This window comes from Zonotrichia leucophrys, chromosome 11 (genome assembly GCF_028769735.1).
Source record: "Zonotrichia leucophrys gambelii isolate GWCS_2022_RI chromosome 11, RI_Zleu_2.0, whole genome shotgun sequence".
Lineage (NCBI taxonomy): Eukaryota > Metazoa > Chordata > Aves > Passeriformes > Passerellidae > Zonotrichia > Zonotrichia leucophrys.
The window spans coordinates 3,486,791-3,506,797 of record NC_088181.1 but is presented as its reverse complement, the minus strand read 5'-3'; the positions used below and the strand labels follow the sequence as shown (position 1 = coordinate 3,506,797).

Genomic DNA, 20,007 nt, shown 5'->3' with positions numbered 1-20,007 from the left:
AGAGCGTGATGCACCCTGACAGGCAGCCATAAATCTTTGGGAATGATGAAACCAGGGCACTTTATCAATCCTAGAATCACAGAACCAGAGGATAGGGAGCTGGAAGGGACCCACAGGGATTACTGAAGTCCTGTTCTGGACATCAAAGTCCAACCACCACAGTCCACTGAAGTGTTGGGCTTCACCACGAAAGCACGAACGAAACACTGTGGGTTTGATAAATGATCATTACAGATCCCCACATCACAAATCCATCATGTAAACACTCCTAAATACCAGCACTGTGCTGACTGGAGCATTTCCTAAGGAGAACCATCCCAGCCTGGAAGTTTACAAACAGGCTCGGCCGCGCATGTAACCTATCCCCGGCCAAACACCTTCCCTATCTCCCCGCCGACGCTCCTCCCGCAGCAATCCTTCTGAGGGCGGAGGAATAACCCCAACCTGCTCTTCAGGTGCCCATGGAGGTGTGCCTGGTGTCGCAGCCCGGTGTCACACACAGCCAGCCTTCCCGGCCGGCTTTTATGGGCGCAGCTCGCAGGGCGCGCACCTCCCTGCGGCGGCCAGGGAAGGAAGGCGTGACTTGGCCGCAGCTCCAGGTGCCTCTGTCTCCCTGCAGGTAACCCCGAGCTGCCGGGGAGACCGAGCCAGCCCTGCTGCTGCTCCCAGCCTGCTCATCCCGGTGGTCCCGTCCCGCTGACCCCGGTGGTCCCGGTGGTGCCGCCCCGCGGGTCCCGGAGAAGATGGGCCAAGGGAGCATCACCAAATTCTTCCAGAAAAAGTCGCTCCTCCGCTTCGTGCAGAAATATCAGCCCCTGGGAAGCGGCGAGCCGGAAGAGGAGGTGAGGATTGCCTCTTGCCCGGACCTGCTGGGATGGTTTGTGTGTTTGGGGTTCGCTCTGTGCGCTTTGCCGGGTTTGTCCCGCCGGTAACTCGAGAGCGCTGTGGCCGCGCTGTCCCCGCTCCGTGCGAGGCTCCGGCAGCACGGGGATGGGGCGGGTGCTGTTTGCCAGGGTCAGGAGCCATGGGGAGCCTTGTTTCTATGCAGGAATCCAAGAGCTGAGGCCCGAATCCTGCCCAGGAGCTTTATTCCCTGCTCTGAGGAGCTTCCAAACCAAGGAAGAGCGTGGGAGAGCCCTGGAGTGCCATGGGAGTGTGGGCACGGCAGGGGAAATGGAGAGCGGGGCTCCCCTGTCACCAGGGTACCCTGCCACCAGTGCTGGTCACTGGCTATGGGGCTGTGACCCTGGGGCTGTGACCCTGGGGATGTGACCCTGGGGATGTGACCCTGGGGATGTGACCCTGGGGCTGTGACCCTGGAGCTCTGACCCTGGGGATCTGACCCTTGGGCTGTGATCCTGGAGCTGTGACCCTCAGGTTGTTCCTGCACCCTCTGTGCTGCTCCTGCACCCTCTGTCCTGTTCCTGCAGTCAGGGCTGGCAGTCAGTGGCCAAGGAGAGTTTTGGCTCAGACCTGCAGAATCCACTAGGAAATATTGCTTTCCTACCCTGAAAAATGCTGCACTGCTGTGCTCTCCCTGTCCTCAGCACAGATGGAGTGCCCAGTGCTGGTTTGGATGACATATTTGATGTTCTTCTTGGTTTTTCACCACAAAATCTTCCAGTCTGGGATGATCTGACTATTTGCTCAGCACAAGGCTCCCATGGCTCAAGCCCCAGTTTTTCTGGCATGTGGCAGATGGGTTGGGTGCTCTGCCACGTGAACCCCATTTGTGTAATCCCTTCAGCTTAGCCCTTACTGCCAACCCAATGAATTCTAACCACACACTTGGAGAGATTCATGAGCTTTTCCTGAGTGACTGAAGCCTTTCCCAGCTATCATTTCAGCTAATCCCCTTTCTGAGTCTTACCTGTCCAGTGTGGGCTGGGTCAGTGCCACAGGGAGAAGAAAATGAGACACTGAACTCTCACCCTGCGCAGTGCATGGGGTGATGCTGCGCTGCACTGCTCAGCCAGAGCTCTAAACCCCAGCAAAAGAAGATCTTGATGAGGTTACAGAAAGTCCCTGTGCCCTGGCTTGGTGGGCAGCTGGGATTTCTGATTGCACGTAGGCAGGAGGCCACTGGCAATTAGGCTGGCTTGTTCTTAGGCTGCACCATTTATGCTGTGCCAAAATAAATAGTGCCATGTATTTACTTCCAAATCTAAACCCCTCTTGAGTTTTAGCTCTGGTCCTTGCAGAGAGTGGTGTGTGTGTAACAGAGGAGGGAGGTGAGGAGAGCTTTGGCATGGGGAAGGAGGTAGACAGCAGTGTAAAACGAAAATAAGAACTTGGTAAATCAAACTTATTCCCAGAATTGTGTGTTTCCTGCAGAAATCTGAAGAACAGGCAAAGATTTTTCTTCTGAGCATCCCAGTGTGTGTGAAAGTGGGAGAAAAGCCTGGGCACTGCTTCTTTACATCCCCCTTTCCCTCTGCTCAGGCACCAGGGGCACCTCAGTGGGCACAGCCCAGGGCAGGACTCTCAAGGGGCTGCAGTTGGATGCTTCAAATCAGCTTCACTGCAAACCTGGGGCCTTCTGCACAATCAAAGGCACTACTTTGAAATTTGTATCTGCAAGCAGGGGGACCAGATCTTTGTTTCATGTGAAAAATATTGCAATTCTGTTGAGAGATGTGCAACAGGGAAGTGAGAAATTGTGTGGGAGGTGCAGAAATGGTGGTGGTGGTGGGAGCTTGGAGAGGGAAGCCCAGCAAGGCAGCTCCTCACCTGCAGGGTGGATTCTGCATTCTGCCTGCACCCCTGGAACAGGGCTCCTTTTGCCTGCCATGTCCACCCAAAAACAGAAATGTAAAAGGCTTTGGAGAGAATGGTTTGATTAATTTATTGGGGTTTTGGCAGGATAAAGTTTAATATTTGGAAGGGCTTCATGTAATCGAAATAACCCAGCCCTCTCTGGATTGCAGTCCATTAGCTGCTCCAAAGTAACCCAAGACAGGGAAAAGAATATGCAAAGCCTCAGCCTCAGCAGAGGTGGGGGAAAATCCCGAGCACTGATATTTTGGGCTGTTTGCCAGAGTACACAAAAAGGGCTGTGTGCTCTGCAGAAAGCCCCACGCTCTCTTTCTTCCACATGGGCTGCTCAGTGGCACAATTGATGGATTGTTTTGGGATGAGGGATGCTCAGGTACCTCCAAGGTGGCTCCCAGCCACACCAGCTGCTCCTTACAGCCCCCAGTATCTCCTGATCTTGCAAAGCAATGGATAAACTGATAATTCCCCTTTTGTTATATATTATATTTGTTATATTTGTCTTCCTACCCTGCTGAGTGGAGTCTGTGCTCTTGTGCAGAGAGGATAAAGGTTATAAATGTAAATGGATATTGTGGATAAGCCACATCTGCTTTGCAATGTAAATACAGAGCCAGAAGAGGTTTGTTTGGGAAGGGATTTGCACAGGACACTGCCTGGCACCCCACATCCATGGGCTGGGATGGGATTGGGGCACAGAGGCAGCAAATGAAGAGGAGGAGGAGGGAGATGGAGCCCCTCTGATGCATTCCAGGGGCTGTTCTGGTGGGAAAAGCTGTGCCATGCTCGTGAGGGAGAAACCCTTTATTGGGAGAACTCATCCCAGTGAAGCTGTTCCTGTCACAGCAGCCCCTGGAGCAGGGAGCTGAGAAACCACAGAGGGCTCAGACACATCCACAGCCTTTGGCATTTATTTCCTCCACACCTTTTTGAAGGTAAATATTGCTGATAGAGCCGGGTCCTGCTTCCCTTGGGGACTGCAGGCATGTTATCTTCATGTCCAGGTCTCTTCCTGCCCTCCAGCTGCTTTTATTAAAATTTAAACTCCTCCAGGGCAGAGCTGTACCTTGATACCTGTGTGTGTCACCTGCAGCACAGAGGAGCCACATTAATCAGTCTGGCAGTGAATTCCAGGATGTGTTTATCCATGACAGCCTTGTGTTTTCTTCCCACCAAACCCTTCCATCTCCATAAGTGGCTTTTTGGGATTTCAGTGTCTGGATGTCAACAAAGTTACAGGGAACTGATGGATTTGTACAACCAGGACATCCAAACAGGTGTATAAATCAAATAAATCCCCCAAAGAGGGATATAAATCCAATAAATCATGAGTTTTAAACATGGAATGGGTATTTTTGTCCCTTCTCAAGAGGTCTGTTAAGGAGATGTGGAAATAAGGGTGATGTCCAGTGCTAGGATGGCTCAAAAAGGGGAGCAGTGCTGCAGCTTCTCTGGGCAAAATGGGGTCACCAGCTTGAGGGAAATGTCAGGAAATGGCCATAAAAAGGGGCTACAACAGATGGATATGGCTAAAGCCTGGTCCAGGAGCAGGGCTTACAGACACTCTGAGCCCTCCAGAAACCCCAGAACTGAAACCAACTCCAGAGAGAACAGCCAAGAACATTTTCTGCATTTTTTATTTTCTGCATTTATCATTTTCTGCATTTATCTCAGGATTTAGATTGCAAAGCCCTGCATGGTCCTAGAAAGTTCCTGAATATTCAAGTCCCCAAATGCCCCTGCAGGAGGATGAGCCAGACCTGAGTGCATCCCACAGCAAACATCCCAGGGTGCTGGGAGCTGGTGCCCAATGCCTGCCACACTCTCTGGGGGCTCCTGTCTTAATGAACACATTAAATTCATTAAACACATTTTTAATGAACCCATTTCTGTGCCTTATGGATGAAGGGAAAAGGGAATGGAGATCCTCTCCCTTGGGAAGGGGGAGATTTCTCCCTCTCTGTACTCAGCCTGATCACAGTGCCCTCATCATGGGCCTGGCAGAGGTTTTGGGGATGCTGCTGCTGTGGGAAGTGCATTTTAGAGAAGGAAATGGAGGGAATTAAAAGGGAGAGGTTGGGATGCTGAGGGTTTGGGCTGCCTGGATGGGGCAGAAAGGATTTACCAAGCTTGGAGGAGCTGCAGATCAGTGGTGGAGAAAAACAGCCAAACAGCCCTGGACACAGGAGGGGAGGTTTTGCCTCTTCTGGCTCACATTTTCAGTTCATTTATTGTGTTTTTAGGAGGGGAAAAATGTTTTCCTTGCTCTGAGCATCGAGTCTGGGCTGTGAGACCCTGGCTGGGGACAGAGCAGCTGTGGGCAGGACACTCAAACAGAACAAACCTCTCCTGATCAGCACAAACCTCTCCTGACCAGCACCATGAGCTTCCCTTTGTGGTTCCCTAGCTCCTCACAGCCTCTCTCCCCCCACAAGAACCTGCCCCTGCCTTTAAGCCTGCTCTCAGGATTAATTAGAGCTGGCATTAAAGCTCTGAGATTTGGGAAGTGTTGTAGCGACCGGAGGAGCCCAGCTGGCAAGGGGAGGGGAGGGAATGGGATGAAGGGAAAAGCAAGGAGGTGCTGGGAAGCTTTAATTAACACTGCTTTCACCTGATGATTGCTTTGGTGTGTTTGCTCAGCCCCAGCAGGAGTGTGAGCTGAAAATCATCCAGCAGGAGCAGGAGGTGGCAGTGCTGCCCCCAAAGGACGCCTGTAAATGCCAAAAGGAGGACTTGGCAAGAGCCCTCAACGTAAGGATTTGCCCTTGGGAATGTGGGATCTGCCTGTGGGAAGGGCCTGAGCTGAAAAATCAGCTTTTAATTGCCTTGCAAACTCCTGGAGTGCCCAATCCTTCTGACTTTTTGTGGGATGGATCCTGTGAGGGTCCCCACAGCCAGGGAAAGCTTTAGTGCTTGGCTATAATTTGGTTTCCGACCTTAGTATTTTTTAAATCCAGGCAGAATAGATTTTATCCCTTCTCGTTTTGTTCCCTTTGAGTTTTGTCAGGGTGTATTTATTTTTATTTTCTCTTTAAATATACAGTGAAGTCAAAAAACCCTTCTTTCTTTTACTATTTTACATTTCTAATTCATAGTCAAATTTCTGGTACAGTTTCTCCCTTTTGGGAATATACTTTTATTTTAATTAACTTGTGCTTACTTCATGGGTTTCTGCGATGGTTGATGGTAAAATTTTATAGTTTAACAAAAATATATATTTAAACAGAAAAACAACAGAAGGATTTATTTTCTTCATGTGGGACTGAGCCATGAAGATCTTGCCTAGTCTGCTAATAGGGGTTTAATATGAATTTGACATAATAAGTTTTCTGTAGCTGTGATATGAAATGTTTGGGTTGGGTTTTTTCCCTCTAGGTTGATTTACAGACTGGACTCTCTGAGTTTTCCGTGCTCCAGCGCCGGTCAAAACACGGCTGGAATGAATTTTCAGTAGAGAACACAGAGCCAATATGGAAGAAATATCTGGACCAGGTGAGGATTTTCTGCACAGATCCTCATTTCTTGGCAGAAGTAAAACCTGGCAGGGTTTTGCTGAGCGTGTGCCTGCATTGAAATAATCAGGGTTTCTACTTCCAGAGGCTGAGCCTTGGAACAGGCTGTGCCCTGGGCACAGGAACTGCTCCTTCCCCTGGGAAAAGCCACTGTGAGGCTCCTCTGCAGCTCCCTGAGGGTGCAGATAACATCTGCAGACAGAAATGGATCTTTTTATCCCCACACAGCCCACAAATCAAATTGTAGATCACATTGCTGGAGCATATTTATTCCCTTTAAGGCAAGTGAGAAATTCATGAAAAGTTTGAGGAAAACCAGTGGCTGGAAGATGCTCTGATTTTGGAAGATGCTCTGATTTTGGCTGTCCTTCTAGGAAAGGGGCAGCTGTGGAGCTCAGGGGAGTTTTAGGGTTGATGCCTTGTAAAGGCAGACCCAGAACAGAGACTAGATGGAGATAAAGAATAAAGTAGGGATTTATTCAGAAGCCTCAATTGATCCACCTTGGGCAGCACAAGAGCCCAGCCAGGGCTGCACCCAAGGTGAACCCAAATGGTCCCAAAATGAACCCAAGGTGAACCGAAATGGTCCCAAAATTAACCCAAGATGAACTAAAATGGTCCCAAAATGAACCCAAGGTGAACCAAAATGGTTCCAAAATGAACCCAAGATGACCAAAATGGTCCCAAAATGAGCCCAAGATGACCAAAAGGTCCCAAAATGACCCAAGATGAACCAAAATGGTCCAAAATGCACGAGCGCTCCCGGGGTCTCTCCCTGGGATCAGTTCTGCTCCATTTGCACCTTGCAGTTCATTGTCCCATTCCAGCTTTAGCCCAGGCAGTCCCACCCTGCTTGTTTTTCTCTCTCCAGCCCACGGGGTTTGTGCTCCTGGGCTGAGATTGGGATCATTTGTCCTTGGTGCCCAGCTGGAGCAGGAATTGTTTTGTCTCCCTGCTCTGTGCACAGAGCTCAGCATCCCTGATGTGAACCCAGACCCACACACTAAAGCAGCACAGAATGTGAAAAATAGAAAAGCTAAACCTGAGGAGTCAGGGTTTCTGTCGGTGACACACCAGTGACAGGTACATTTAGAAGTGGTGCCATGTGCTGTTGACACCCACAATTTCACACCAACTGCCCCAAAAGCGAGGCAGAAAGTGATATTTGTTATCTTGTCTTTCCTCAGATGAGCTATCCTTGAGTTTTGCTTTTATTAACTATTTCTCATCAGTATTTAATACATCTTTCATCTCTCTTTGAGAACTTTTATCCAGACAAGAAGGGCCTTTTGTTTGTTTTTATTTTTCATTTCCAACCAGTGATTTGACTGATCTTGCTTAGCTGAATCACAAGGATTTGAGTTGCTTTGAAAGACTTCATTTTTATTTCATGGTTTATCCCTTTTTTTATATATATAAGATTTATATCCTTTAAGCTTTTGGTAAGGATCACTAAATCTCTCCAAGGATTCTTTTATTCCTGATAAAAAGTGAGATTTTTTTTTTCTGCTCAGCCTTAAGAACCAGTTTCTCCTACAGGGACACCAAAGGGATTTGTTGGTACATCTCTGATCCTCCTACAACCTTTTGGTGCCTCTGCTCCTGCACCATTCACACCCAGCAGCCCCTTGCTGTTGCTTTTTCCAGTTGCTATTTTTGTAAACATCCCCTTTGCCTTGGTTTTCTAAAGAGAAATGGAGAGACTTTCACCTTTGGATCCATCCAGGAATAAATTTAAACCCTGGCTTTCCTGCTGAGCATCACCACACATCTGTTGCACAAAGCAGGCAGATTTATCTATATCCATTTAATTCCTTTCCATCAATTCCCACATCAGTTAAGCAGAGCTGTAATTTTCTTAGGTAGCAAAAGGGGCCTCAAAATCTCTGCTTAGAAGTGAAACAAGTGAGCACCTGACTCCCACAGCCCTCAGTCCAGTGAAGATTTGAGCAGATTAATTAAAAAATGAAAAAGAAGAAGAAAGAGGATTTATGGTTTCAAATTCTAAAAAGACAGTAAAGGTTTTGTTTGTTCTTATTGTGCATCTAAGAAGCTTTTGGAATCAGCTCTGTGTCTGCAAAGGGGAGCAGTGCCCGTGCAAAAAGGGGATTAGTGGGGGGATTCAGGTTTTGGTGTGAAGTTCACAGAATGACCAGGTTGGAAGAGACCTTCAAGATCATCGAGTCCAACCCAGCCCCAACCCTTCAACAAAACTTTGGCACCCAGTGCCACATCCAGGCTTTGTTAAACACACCCAGGGATGGTGACTCCACCACCTCCTGGGCAGCCATTCCAGAACTTTATCACTCTTTCTGTGAGAAACTTTTCCCTAATATCTACCCTATATTTCCCTTGGTGCAGTTTGAGACTGCAGCAGAGTTTTTCCTGCTGGTCCCCGAGGCCACCAAATCCCTGTGGGGCAGGAACTGCAGAACCTGACCATGATGTAAGGAGGGTCCTGGAGCAGAACCATCCAGGGACCCTTCCTGCTGGGACCCTTCCTGAGGGACCCTTCTTGTGGGACTGTGGGACCCCTCCTGAGGGACCCTTCCGGGAGCAAAATCATCCAGGGACCCTTCCTGCTGGGGCCCTTCCTGCTGGGACCCTTCCTGAGGGATCCTTCCTGAGGGAACCCTTCCTGAGGGACTGAGGAACCCTTCCTGCTGCGCCCTCCCTGCTGGGCCTTTCCTGAGGAACCCTTCTCATGGGACCCTTCCTGTGGGATCCTTCCTGCTGGGCCCTTCCTGTGGGATCCTTCCTGTGGGATCCTTCCTGCTGGGCCTTTCCTGTGGGGCCCTTCCTGTGGGATCCTTCCTGAGGGACCCTTCCTGCTGGGTCTGCAGCCGGCTCACCTTCAGCACCTCTCCTTCCATATTTCCCTTGTGTTCTCAGTTCAAAAACCCCCTCATCCTCCTGCTGCTGGCCTCAGCTCTGGTGAGCGTCATCACCAAGGAGTACGAGGACGCCGCCAGCATCACCATGGTGAGTGTCACCTGTCCCTATCACCATGGTGAGTGTCACCTGTCCCTATCACCATGGTGGGTGTCACCTGTCCCCATTACCGTGGTACATGTCGCCTGTCCCCATCACCATGGTGAGTGTCCTGTCCCCATCACCATGGTGTCACCTGTCCCCATCACCATGGTGAGTGTCACCTGTCCCCATCACCATGGTGGATGTCACCTGTCCCCATTACCATGGTACATGTCACCTGTCCCCATAACCATGATGAGTGTCACCTGTCCCCCTCACCATGGTGTCACCTGTCCCCATCACCACAGTGCGTGTCACATGTCCTCTATCACCACAGAGGGTGTCACCTGTCCTTTATCTCCATAGTGGTGGCCCCATCACCCATGTGACACCTATCCTTTGTCCCCATGGCGGGTGTCACCTGTCCCCCATTCCCACACTGGATGTCACCTGTCCTCATGGTGGTAGCCCCTGTCCTTTGTCCCCACGGTGGTGGCCCCTGTCCTTTGTCCCCATGGTCCCTGTGCCCACACCTGTCACCTCTCTGTTCACAGGCCGTGCTCATCGTGGTCACCGTGGCCTTCATCCAGGTGGGTTGTGCAGAGCTCTGCAGTGGCCATGGCCAGCAGCGCAGAGCCCCTGCTGTAACTTGGCTCTCCTCTCCTTCTCCTTCCCAAGGAATATCGCTCAGAAAAGTCCCTGGAGGAGCTCAACAAGCTGGTGCCCCCCGAGTGCAACTGGTGAGCCAGGGAGGGGGCTGAGAGGGCAGCACCAAAGGGAGAAGAGGATTATTCCAGGCTGTGGTGCACATAGTGAGGAGCTGGTCTCTGGAGGGTTGGCGCTGTGAATGGGTGCAGCTCTAGGTCGGGGATGAAATAATCAGTATTGATCAGAAATTATTAGAATTTTTGTTTAACTATTAGGAAAAAATTAGAAATAAGGAGTAGGCACCCTGTGGAATTAAATAAATGCTAAGACAGGAGAGTCCCAGAAAAATCTGCTCCACATCCCTGCAGCATCCTCTCTCCCCAGGCAGGAAAAACCCCACCTGTGTGTGCATTTTTTTGGCTTTAGGGTAGTTTTTCCCCACAAGAGCTGGGCACAAAGCAGCACCTGAGTGCAGTGCAGGTGGAATGGGGTTCCTGTCCTGCCTGGTGCTGCACACACGTGTCAGGCACAGGCACAGCCAGGTCACAGCCCATGGAGCAGCTGCAGGGTGGATCAGACACCGCTTTCCCCAGGGCTTTGATGTTTTTTATCAGTGCTGGAAATCACAAGAAACGTTTTCCTTATTTATGTCTTTGCAAATCAGTTTTGTCACAGCGAACAGGAATAAGTTGTGAGGCTCAGGAAGCCTTGCCCTGCCAAAGAGGTGTGGGGCTTTCCTCTGGTCCAAAGTTCACCCTGGAGCTTACAAACCCCACTGTCGGTTCTTTATTTATTTATGATATGACACCAGAAGCATCCAGCTGCCAGGAAGGCTCCACTTTGAATGCAGCAGTGGAATGCCAGGGGTAATTCTAGCTTTAAAACGCCTCTTTTTTAGGTTCAAGAGTCTGAAATTCATTATTTAAAGCATGTAAGCACAAATTCTCATTGCTCCTCTAATGTATAAATAATGTTTATAGTTTACAAAGTCACTCCTGAAATGTAAATCATCCATAACCTGCCCATCTATTTATGAATTAAAACCAAGCCCAAGCTGAACATAATCCTCTGCTCATTGCTATGAAGATTTTCTGTTCTTATTTACATTGGAAGCTCTTTGGGGCAAGGCTTTCTTGCCAGCCACATTCCCAAGCTTGCAGGAGGAATAAAACCCTCACAGCCTGCTTCCCTTTCTTCTTTTTGTTCCTTTTGCCTCATGTAGCCTAAGGGAAGGAAAACTGCAGCACCTTCTAGCACGAGAGCTGGTGCCTGGAGATATCATCTACCTGTCTGTGGGTGACAGGGTTCCTGCAGACCTCAGGCTCATCGAGGTAAATTCAGCTGGAAACCAGCCTGGCTGGCAAAGCCTTGTCTTAACAGTGCCAGAAATTCATCTTTTGAATCAGGTTACAGATCTGCTGGTGGATGAATCCAGTTTTACTGGGGAAGCTGAGCCTTGCAACAAGACTGAGGGTGTGCTGCTGGAGGCTGGGGACATCACCACGCTGAGCAATGTGGTTTTCATGGGGACCCTGGTGCGATACGGGAAGGGGAAAGTGAGTCCTGACATCACTGATCTTTTCCTTTCCTGGGCATTAATGACAGATTCTTTTGGTGTGGGCATGGAGAGACAGGAAAAGGTGAATGGCAGAGATGAGGTTGGATGTTGGGAAGGAATTCTTCCCTGTGAGGGTGGGAATGCCCTGGCACAGAGAAGCTGTGGCTGCCCCTGGATCCCTGGCAGTGTCCAAAGCCAGGCTGGATGGGCCTTGGAGCACCCTGGGACAGTGGAAGGTGTCCCTTCCCATGGCAGGGGCTGGAACAAGAGGCTTAAGATCCCTTCCAACCCAAACCCATCTGGGATTCTCTAGGTTTTTCCACCTCCATCTCTCTTTTTCCCTTTTTTCAGGGCGTGGTTATTGGCACGGGTGAGAATTCCCAGTTTGGCGAGGTGTTCAAGATGATGCAGGCTGAGGAGGTAACACAGTCCTGGCTGGGGAAATGCTGGATGTCCTGGGTGAAAGTCTGTGAGCAGGAGCAGTCCCAGGAGCCAGTGCACTGGGCTCAGTTCTGCTTCTGCCACAAAATGCCCATGTGAGGGAGGGACACCAAGTGACAGAGAAGGACAGGACAGGCTCTGCCTGTTGGAGGATTGAGGGTGGGAGAAGCACAAGGGACCATGGGTTGAAACCAGCACTGTTGGGTCACTTGTTCTGAGCCAACCATCATCTCCCCATCCCACAAAACACCCAAAGAAAAACCAGTCATCTCTAACTTTTCCAGACTCCCAAGACACCTCTGCAGAAGAGCATGGACAGGCTGGGGAAGCAGCTGACCCTGTTCTCCTTTGGGATAATTGGTGAGTGGGATGCAGGGCTCACACTTGCATGGCTGGCTGTGGGATCCCTCTGTGCTCTCCCAAAAGTCCTGGTGGGTCTGGCTTACCTGGACTTTGGGGCTTCCAGCAGAGACAGCACTGAAGGAGAGATTTGGGTGCCTCATTGGGTTTTAGTTCTACAACATCAGCTAAAAGAGGTTAGGGAATTTTTTAATTCTTTTTTTAATCAAATCCTTTACACCCCCAGGTTTGATAATGCTCATTGGCTGGCTGCAAGGGAAGCACCTCCTCAGCATGTTCACCATTGGAGTCAGGTGAGGACTGGAGAGCCCTTCTCTCTTTCATTTCTAATGAAACGTCCCAAGGAATTCCCTGTTCAAAACAATGGACTTTTCACATAAGAAAACTTGAGTAAAACCTTTCATAAATACGTATTTCTCATGCACTGGCAAAATTAATATGAGGTTTAAACAGAGAGGAGAAAAACAGAACCAAGCTTGAGGGTTTATTTAATTTTGTAAACTGTTATCTCAAAAATCTTCACTGGCATCTCTGCCTCATCCTGCTGTGGGTGCCCTTTCCTATCTGTGCTGTGAATTTAGTGGGAGTGTACCAACAGCAAATATTACTCTTTGCTGTTCCCACTGGATTTACATCTAAAGAAAGGAATGCACACCTCACACAGCATAAAGAAGCATGCACAGCTTCTTAATCAAACACAATAAAAATGTGTTTTCAGCAGTGCCCATAAAACCTGTAAACTTGGTGTTGTCATGGTTCTAAAATCAATTCTTAAATAAAAAATGTTCTATAGAAAGAAAAAAAAATCCTGGGTGAGGAAACAACAGAGAAGCCAAACTGATTCAGTGCAAGGACAGTGGTAAATTCTGAGTTTTGGAGGGCAGCTGATGGTTTTATAAGCTCTCCTGGATTGCATTTTGCACATGCCTAAAAGCATTCAGAGCTTCCCAAGGAATATCTAATATCCAATATACAGACTGGGCTGGATTTTTCCAGCATATCAGGTGTTGCAGGTTTTGATGATGGGGACATTTGGGGAGCTGGTTTTGTCCCCCACATTGTGGGTAAGAGAGGAGGTGAGGGGCTGTGGTCAGAAGCCAGTGGTTAATATGTGAGCCCTGATGCCAAGGAATATTCAATTCCCATCCTCAGAAAGTTAAATAAATGAAATTAAATCCAGCCTCCACATCCCTGCTTAGCCAGAAATTACTGCTCTTTGGCAATGTAAAGAAGAAAAATAACTGCTCTGTCAAAATCATCCAGGAAAAGCTCGAAGGGCTGGATAAATATCCTGCTTTTGTATTGACAGTATGCCAGGGTTATCCCCTTAGGAAAACTCAGCCCTGGGGGTATCCCTTTGGCACCTTTGGGTCAGTACTGTGGTTTGGGCCCTGTGTTGAGGCTGTTGTGTCTCTGCTGTCCCCAGCCTGGCCGTGGCTGCCATCCCCGAGGGGCTGCCCATCGTGGTCACTGTCACCCTGGTGCTGGGAGTGCTGCGCATGGCCAAGAAAAAGGTGATTGTGAAGAAGCTGCCCATAGTAGAGACCTTAGGTAAGGCTGCAGAGGGGCCACACGGCCTGGGCACCTGCCAGGCTCCCAAATCTGAGCTGGGCACCCACAGGCTGATCCAGAAAAATAAATTTGGAATAGGGTTACTGGGACAAAGCAACCCACTAAGAATTAAATGCATTTTCTGCCCTGTGTTTCCCTTAGTTTGGTGGTGGGAACATGGTTGGAATGGTGCAATCCAGCCCACGGGGAGCAGGCACACATTGGGTTATAAAATCTTTGTTTTTCCTTCCTCTCCATGAGTGGAATCCTTCTGCAGATCCATCCTGTCCACTTCTTCAGTGTCTGGCTAAAGAAACCTCCCCAGCCCCTTTCTGACAGCAGAAATAAAGCCATTTTTTGTTCTGCAGGCTGGATGGCCATGTCCCTGAGATCCAAAAAGTCACAGAGAGGGGGACAGAGGGGATTTGAGGAGGTGTCCAGCACATCCTCACGGCTGCAGGGCACAATGAACCAGGATGGAATTGTTCTTCCAGCTCCCCTTATCTTTAATTTGTCCCTCACTCCCAGGTGCTTACTCCAGGCTTTGCTGCTCTGCCCTGCTCAGGGTGGCAGGGATATGGAGGAGGAGACACAGAGTCTCTTTAGCACCACTCATTAAAGGCACAGTAAACACCAAGGCTGGGCCGTGCAGTTCCCAAAATCTGCTGCACAGCCACGTCCTGCAGCTAAAACCTGTCCTCTTAGGAAACACTGCTATTGTTTGAACTGCCCTTGTTTGTTCTGCAGTTAAGGAATCTTATCACCCTGATTTTATTGTCTCTGCCCTGACCCAGGACATCTGAAAGGGCTTTTCCCTCCTGAGGGAATTTGTTCTGCTAGGGCTGCGCCCACAGAGGCGGAACTGCAGGTGCAGAGAAGGCACGGCCAAAACTGTCTGGGAAACTTCTGAAAAGGAGAAAAACAATCCTTCTTTAATTATCACTCACAAAAATGAGGTATTGGAGGTCACAGCTTTGCTTTCTGCTAATCCTTCCAAAGTGTGATTCATTTAATTGCAGCCCAATCTGCTTTATTTTCTCTCCAGGCTTTTTCCTGGAGGTCACTGTGCTCATGGGGTTTGTGCCTGAGCACTGTGATCACCTCCAGAGCCAGGGATGATATTCACACTCAGGAGGGAGCTGGAGCCTGATGCTTATTTTGTATTAATTTCCTCCCTTCTTGGGAATAGAAGCTATCTGGAAAGTGGTGCCTCTGCTAATTCACCCTCTTGTGGTATTTTGTAGATGGGCTCTGGAAAAATGTGCTTTGCTGGATCTGGATTGGCACAAAGCAGAGTAAAGGGGCAGATTCTGTTCTTGGATGTGGATCTTTGAGTATTTTTTGTGACAGTTTTTAGCCCATCTCTTCTCACAGTCCCTTGGTGAGGCAGGGAAAGGCTGAAATTCCTGATTTAGAGAAGCAAGGCTTAATTGGCAGGGTGGGAATTGGGTCTGTCTTTTTGGAATAGAGCAGCTCTTCTGCTGAGTGATATTGCAACTCAGAAACATTGACCAAGACAATGTGACCCTCTTCAGGTGTCCCCAACCACATCTCCCACCCCAGTGATGCTCACAATGCCCCAGTGTGCAATCAGATCCTTCCCTTCCCTGTCAGGGGAAAGGATCTTTCGTTCTTTTCTCCCTTTCACCGGTGCATTTCAAACACCACGAGTGAAAGTTGTTCTCCCCCCTCTCAATCTCCCTGCTGGGCTGCATTACTGCCCAGCTCTGACTGGACCCATCCCTGCCCCAGGTTGCTGCAATGTCATCTGCTCGGACAAGACGGGCACTCTGACGGCCAACGAGATGACGGTGACGCGGCTCGTGACCTCGGACGGCTGCCAGGCCGAGGTAGGGATGGGGCTGAGGGGCTGAGCCAGCCTCTCCTGCTGGAATCCAGCAGCACTCATCTGCCTTTGGTTCACTCAGACACAAAGCAGGGAGGCTGGCCAGCCCCAAACCCAGCAGTTTCTGTCATGTTCCACACAGAGAAGGGATTTATCCAGCCCTGGGGACAGGCAGAGGTGGGGCTGAGGGGACAGAACTGCTCAGGTCCCACTGAGATGTTCATTGGAGAAAAGGAGACTCAGAGGTGACCTTATCACTCTCTACAACTCCTGAAAGGTGACTGTGCTCAGGTGGGGTTGGGCTCTTTCTCCAGGCAGCAAATGTCAGAACAAGAGGACACAGCCTCAAGCTGCAACGGGGGAAATGCAGGTTGGATATTAGGGAAAAGTTTTTCACAGAAAAGAGTGATAAAATATTAGAATGGCTGGCCTGAGGAGGTGGTGGAATTGGAGTTTTTTTGAACACATCCCTGTGTGTGTTTAACAAAGCCTGGATGTGGCACTGGGTGCCAGGGTTTGGTTGAGCTGTTGGGGCTGGGTTGGACTCGATGATCTTGAAAGTCTCTTCCAACCTGGTCATTCTGTGATTGGCACAACTGTTCCCTGCAGTTACTGTAAATTCTGAAACCTGCCACTGACCTGTGGATGTGACAGTCTGGTCAGAGAGAGAAAGCCAGATAAACCTTCCCAGGAATTCTTCTGGGCAGTTTTGAGAAGGCTGAGAGAAGGAATTAAAGCAATCTTGCAGCTGGTGTTCTGAGCAGTTGTTTTCTCATAAGATGTTTACCAAAGGGTGTCTTCTTAATTAGCCAGTGGTGTGATGGGGTGTTGATTAAATGACCAATCATGTCCACCTCTATTGGAATGGTGTATAAAAGAATAAGTTTTCAATAAAACTCAATTTAACCTCCTGAAGAAACCCGGACTCTCTGTGTCACCTCACTCCCATTCCTGACTCAACAGTGACACTGACCCTTGCTGGTCCATCTCCTGCAGGAATATTTATTATAAGAGCAGCTTCATTTTCTGCTTGGTTCATTTCTCTGTGCAAAATGAGGGAAAATGCAAAATGTGAGGCAGAGGAGAGACAGTCAAGAGAGCAAGGCTTGAACAACCCAGTGATGCCAAAGGTCTGCATCTCTCCCCTGAGCTGGAGGAGACTTCTGGAATCTATAGCAAACAAGTTCCCTATAGGACAAATTCACTCCTTTTGTCCCTAAAAAGCCATTTTAATGTGATATTGTCACTGTTTGCAGCCTTTACTTTAAGCCTTGCTTTGAGAGACAAAGAAGAACCCCTGCACTCCTTCAAAATGAGAATTTTCTTGAGTGCAGCCCCTGCACACATCTGCAGCTCAGTCCTGCCTGGCAAAGGGGAGATTTCCCACCTCTCTCTCCCTCCCTCCCTCAGGTCAGCGGGGTGGGCTACAATGGAGAAGGAAATGTTTATCTTCTGCCATCCAAGGAGGTCCTTAAGGAATTTTCCAACATCTCCATTGGGAAACTCGTGGAGGTAGGTATAAATTATGAACCAGCTTAGCCTGGTTGCATTCAGTCTTCAGTTGCACAAATAACTTTGGATAATTAGTGTGAAAAAAAAACACTTTTGTAACTCTAAAATGGACTGGCTTGCTAAAACATTCTCATGGAAAGACTGAGTGTGATTTGATTCCTGAAATTAGGAGTGAAAGGCAATGATCATAAGGCATGCAGGGAGAGACCAGATCCATCAGCTCCAGGAGTCAATGATATTCTGGATAAAAATACAATTCTGGCAAAGGAGAAACCAATACATTTTACCCTGTTCAGGTTTTTAATGTGCACAGTTTCTAGACATTAGCCAGCTACACAGTCAGTTTATAAATTTATTGTGATGTTCTCTGGGTTTTGTGTCAGCTTTACATAAAATTTTGAACATTCAGCTGCAGGCTGAAGTGGAGTGTTTGGGTGGTGAAATGATGCAAGCTGGAATCTCAAATGTAGACTAGGTCCTGTTTTATTCATACTGCACATTAGAAACAATGGGAGGAGAGACTGAGCCTTCATTTTCATGATCTGTGAGCTCATTAGATGTATCTTATGTTTTCTTCATGTTAATTTATCCAAAGCATAATATTTTACCAAATTACTGGTGTATTATATGCATTAAGTGGCTTTAGAAAACACAAGAACTGATCTCAAGTGATGCTGCTGAGTTTTTCCCAAAACTTTTGGGATGTGGCTCCTTTCATTCCCCAACCTTCAATCTTCCAACCTTCATTCCTCTTCTTCCATTTCATTTAAAGAGATTAAAAAGTTGTGACTTCAGTAATGACAAAAATATCTCATGCAAACCTGTCCCTTTCTGCAGGCTGGCTGTGTAGTCAATAATGCTGTTATCAGGAAAAACACTGTGATAGGACAGCCCACAGAAGGAGCTCTCATTGCCCTGGCAATGAAGGTAAGACCCTTAGAGCTTAAAATTTCCCTGAAATTCAAATAAATAAATTAAATAAAAGCTGGATTTGTGAGGTCTGGCAGCAGAGTGAGACTGCTGTTAATTCCCCAGGCTGGTTTTGGTCCTCCCCTGTCCCCTCTGCCCAAGGTCACAGAAGTTTCCTCTCCCAGCCATCCTTTAGTCATGGACAAACACTTTCCTTGAGCTCCTGTGCTGGCAGCAATCATTGCTTGGCTTGTTTAATTATGCTGGGTAATGCATTTATTTTAGGCTCAGGTGGGAAAACCTTTTTTATATTTCCTGCACGTGCCAAGGAAGAGTCCAGTAGGAAGAGTTAAAATGGGCAGGAACAGGCCAGGCCAGATTGCATGGCAGAGGGTCACCCTCATTTTGGGGCATCTGCTGGCTTGTACTTTTCCTTGTCATGATAATGTAAATCAAAATGTTTTTATGGATATTGCACTCACACTCCTGGGCAGAGCTGTGAAACACCCCAAGGTGTCACCTCATCGGTGTCACCTCATTGGTGTCACCCAGGCTGTGGCCTCAGCCCTCAGGTCCCTGATGAAAAGGATGCCCCTGCAAACATCTGATCTTACTCCTGCTTTTAAAGCTCATAACTCTGGCAGTGAAACCAGGATTTTTTACTTTTTTTCTTTTTAAACAATGGCATTTCCTTTCCCCAAATGCTGAGTTAAAACCTTCCTCCTGCTCTGGAATTCAAGCCAAGCAATAGCAGAATATGAGGGAGGGTGTCTCTCTTATTTTTAGGGGATTTTTTATATTTTGGTTTGATGGGAGCTGGGGACAGAGGTGATCAAAAGCAGCTTCCAGTGTCTCCTACTTCACCTGCAACACCCACACACTCTGCTGGAGCAGGAGTGCATTGATTTGGACTGAAAGGTTTTGCTGTGAATTGCTTTTATTATTATTTGAAATAATTCAAAACCACATCCATGACTGACCATTCTGTTATTTGCTATTTCCTTTCTTCCTTCAAGTAGAGGTGCTGGGAAATAACCCAGAAAAGAAACCCAGAAATCTGTTCAGCCATAGATTTAGGGAATGGATTTGATCCTCCTTTGACCCAAAGCCTCACAAAAAGGCAGGGCAGCTCCCAAATTCTTTAAAAATTTATCAGGAATCAAGCTTCAAACTCCAGTTTAATTTATCCCATATCAGGCACACCAAAAGGGAAAAAATGGTTTGAAATATGAATTTTGCTCTCCTCATGTTTTCTCTTGAGCTCCGTGGTATCTGACAGCCTGGAAGGACACAGTCAACAGTCAATTCCTGTGATATAGAAAATATATCCAGGTTTTGGCAATGCCCAGCCTCACAGAGCTCTTTTTGTTTTACCTTGCTTCAGATGGAATTAGCTGACATAAAGGACATTTATGTAAGAAAGAAGGAAATTCCATTCAGCTCCGAGCAGAAGTGGATGGCTGTGAAATGCACACTGAAAAATCAGGTAAAGCAAACAGAGGCAGGGACTGGTTTCGTGTTTCTAATTGTGCACCTCAACAATGGGCATGAAATGGTATCTCCTCAGCAAATAATGTTTTCAGGAGTTAACTATGTCTGGAGAAAACAGAACAAACCTCAAAATTCCCAGCTTGGGGGGATTTTTAGCCTGTAAAACTGAGTTTGAATGGGAGGGGGGAATACTTTTCATACAGTGGTTTGAGCAGGAAAACAAAAGCTTTTCAGAGGTGACTGACAGGGAGAGAAAGGTCTGGTGTGTGGGAGGAAAGGGTGGCCCTTTGTCCCTTACTGGGTTAAGGAGCTCATTTTGGCTGATATTATGCTCTGGTTTAAAAACTCACCAACCTTTTCATCTCCATACTGTCTGTGAGGGCTGAACATGAAAAATGGCCAGAGCAAAAATATCCCATCCCATCCATAATATA

At 48.1% G+C, this 20,007-nt stretch overlaps 1 protein-coding gene across 2 annotated transcripts in view; it reads left to right on the top strand.

The window, feature by feature from the left end:
- The first annotated feature begins 437 nt into the window (after positions 1-437).
- The window catches only part of ATP2C2 (ATPase secretory pathway Ca2+ transporting 2), a 27,192-nt gene continuing 7,622 nt past the window's right edge, over positions 438-20,007 (top strand). Inside the window, exons 1-17 of one of the 2 annotated variants that reach the window (XM_064723017.1) lie at positions 438-467; positions 620-842; positions 5,413-5,523; positions 6,148-6,264; positions 9,177-9,266; positions 9,812-9,847; positions 9,936-9,997; positions 11,128-11,236; positions 11,312-11,461; positions 11,815-11,883; positions 12,189-12,264; positions 12,491-12,557; positions 13,691-13,815; positions 15,568-15,665; positions 17,072-17,173; positions 18,011-18,100; positions 19,467-19,568. In XM_064723017.1, coding sequence (XP_064579087.1) covers positions 744-842; positions 5,413-5,523; positions 6,148-6,264; positions 9,177-9,266; positions 9,812-9,847; positions 9,936-9,997; positions 11,128-11,236; positions 11,312-11,461; positions 11,815-11,883; positions 12,189-12,264; positions 12,491-12,557; positions 13,691-13,815; positions 15,568-15,665; positions 17,072-17,173; positions 18,011-18,100; positions 19,467-19,568 — 1,503 coding nt within the window. In that variant the 5' untranslated portion in view covers positions 438-467; positions 620-743. Of the gene's footprint in view, positions 468-619; positions 843-5,412; positions 5,524-6,147; positions 6,265-9,176; positions 9,267-9,811; positions 9,848-9,935; positions 9,998-11,127; positions 11,237-11,311; positions 11,462-11,814; positions 11,884-12,188; positions 12,265-12,490; positions 12,558-13,690; positions 13,816-15,567; positions 15,666-17,071; positions 17,174-18,010; positions 18,101-19,466; positions 19,569-20,007 lie in introns of those variants that run through there. The other variant, XM_064723018.1, reaches the window with a different exon arrangement.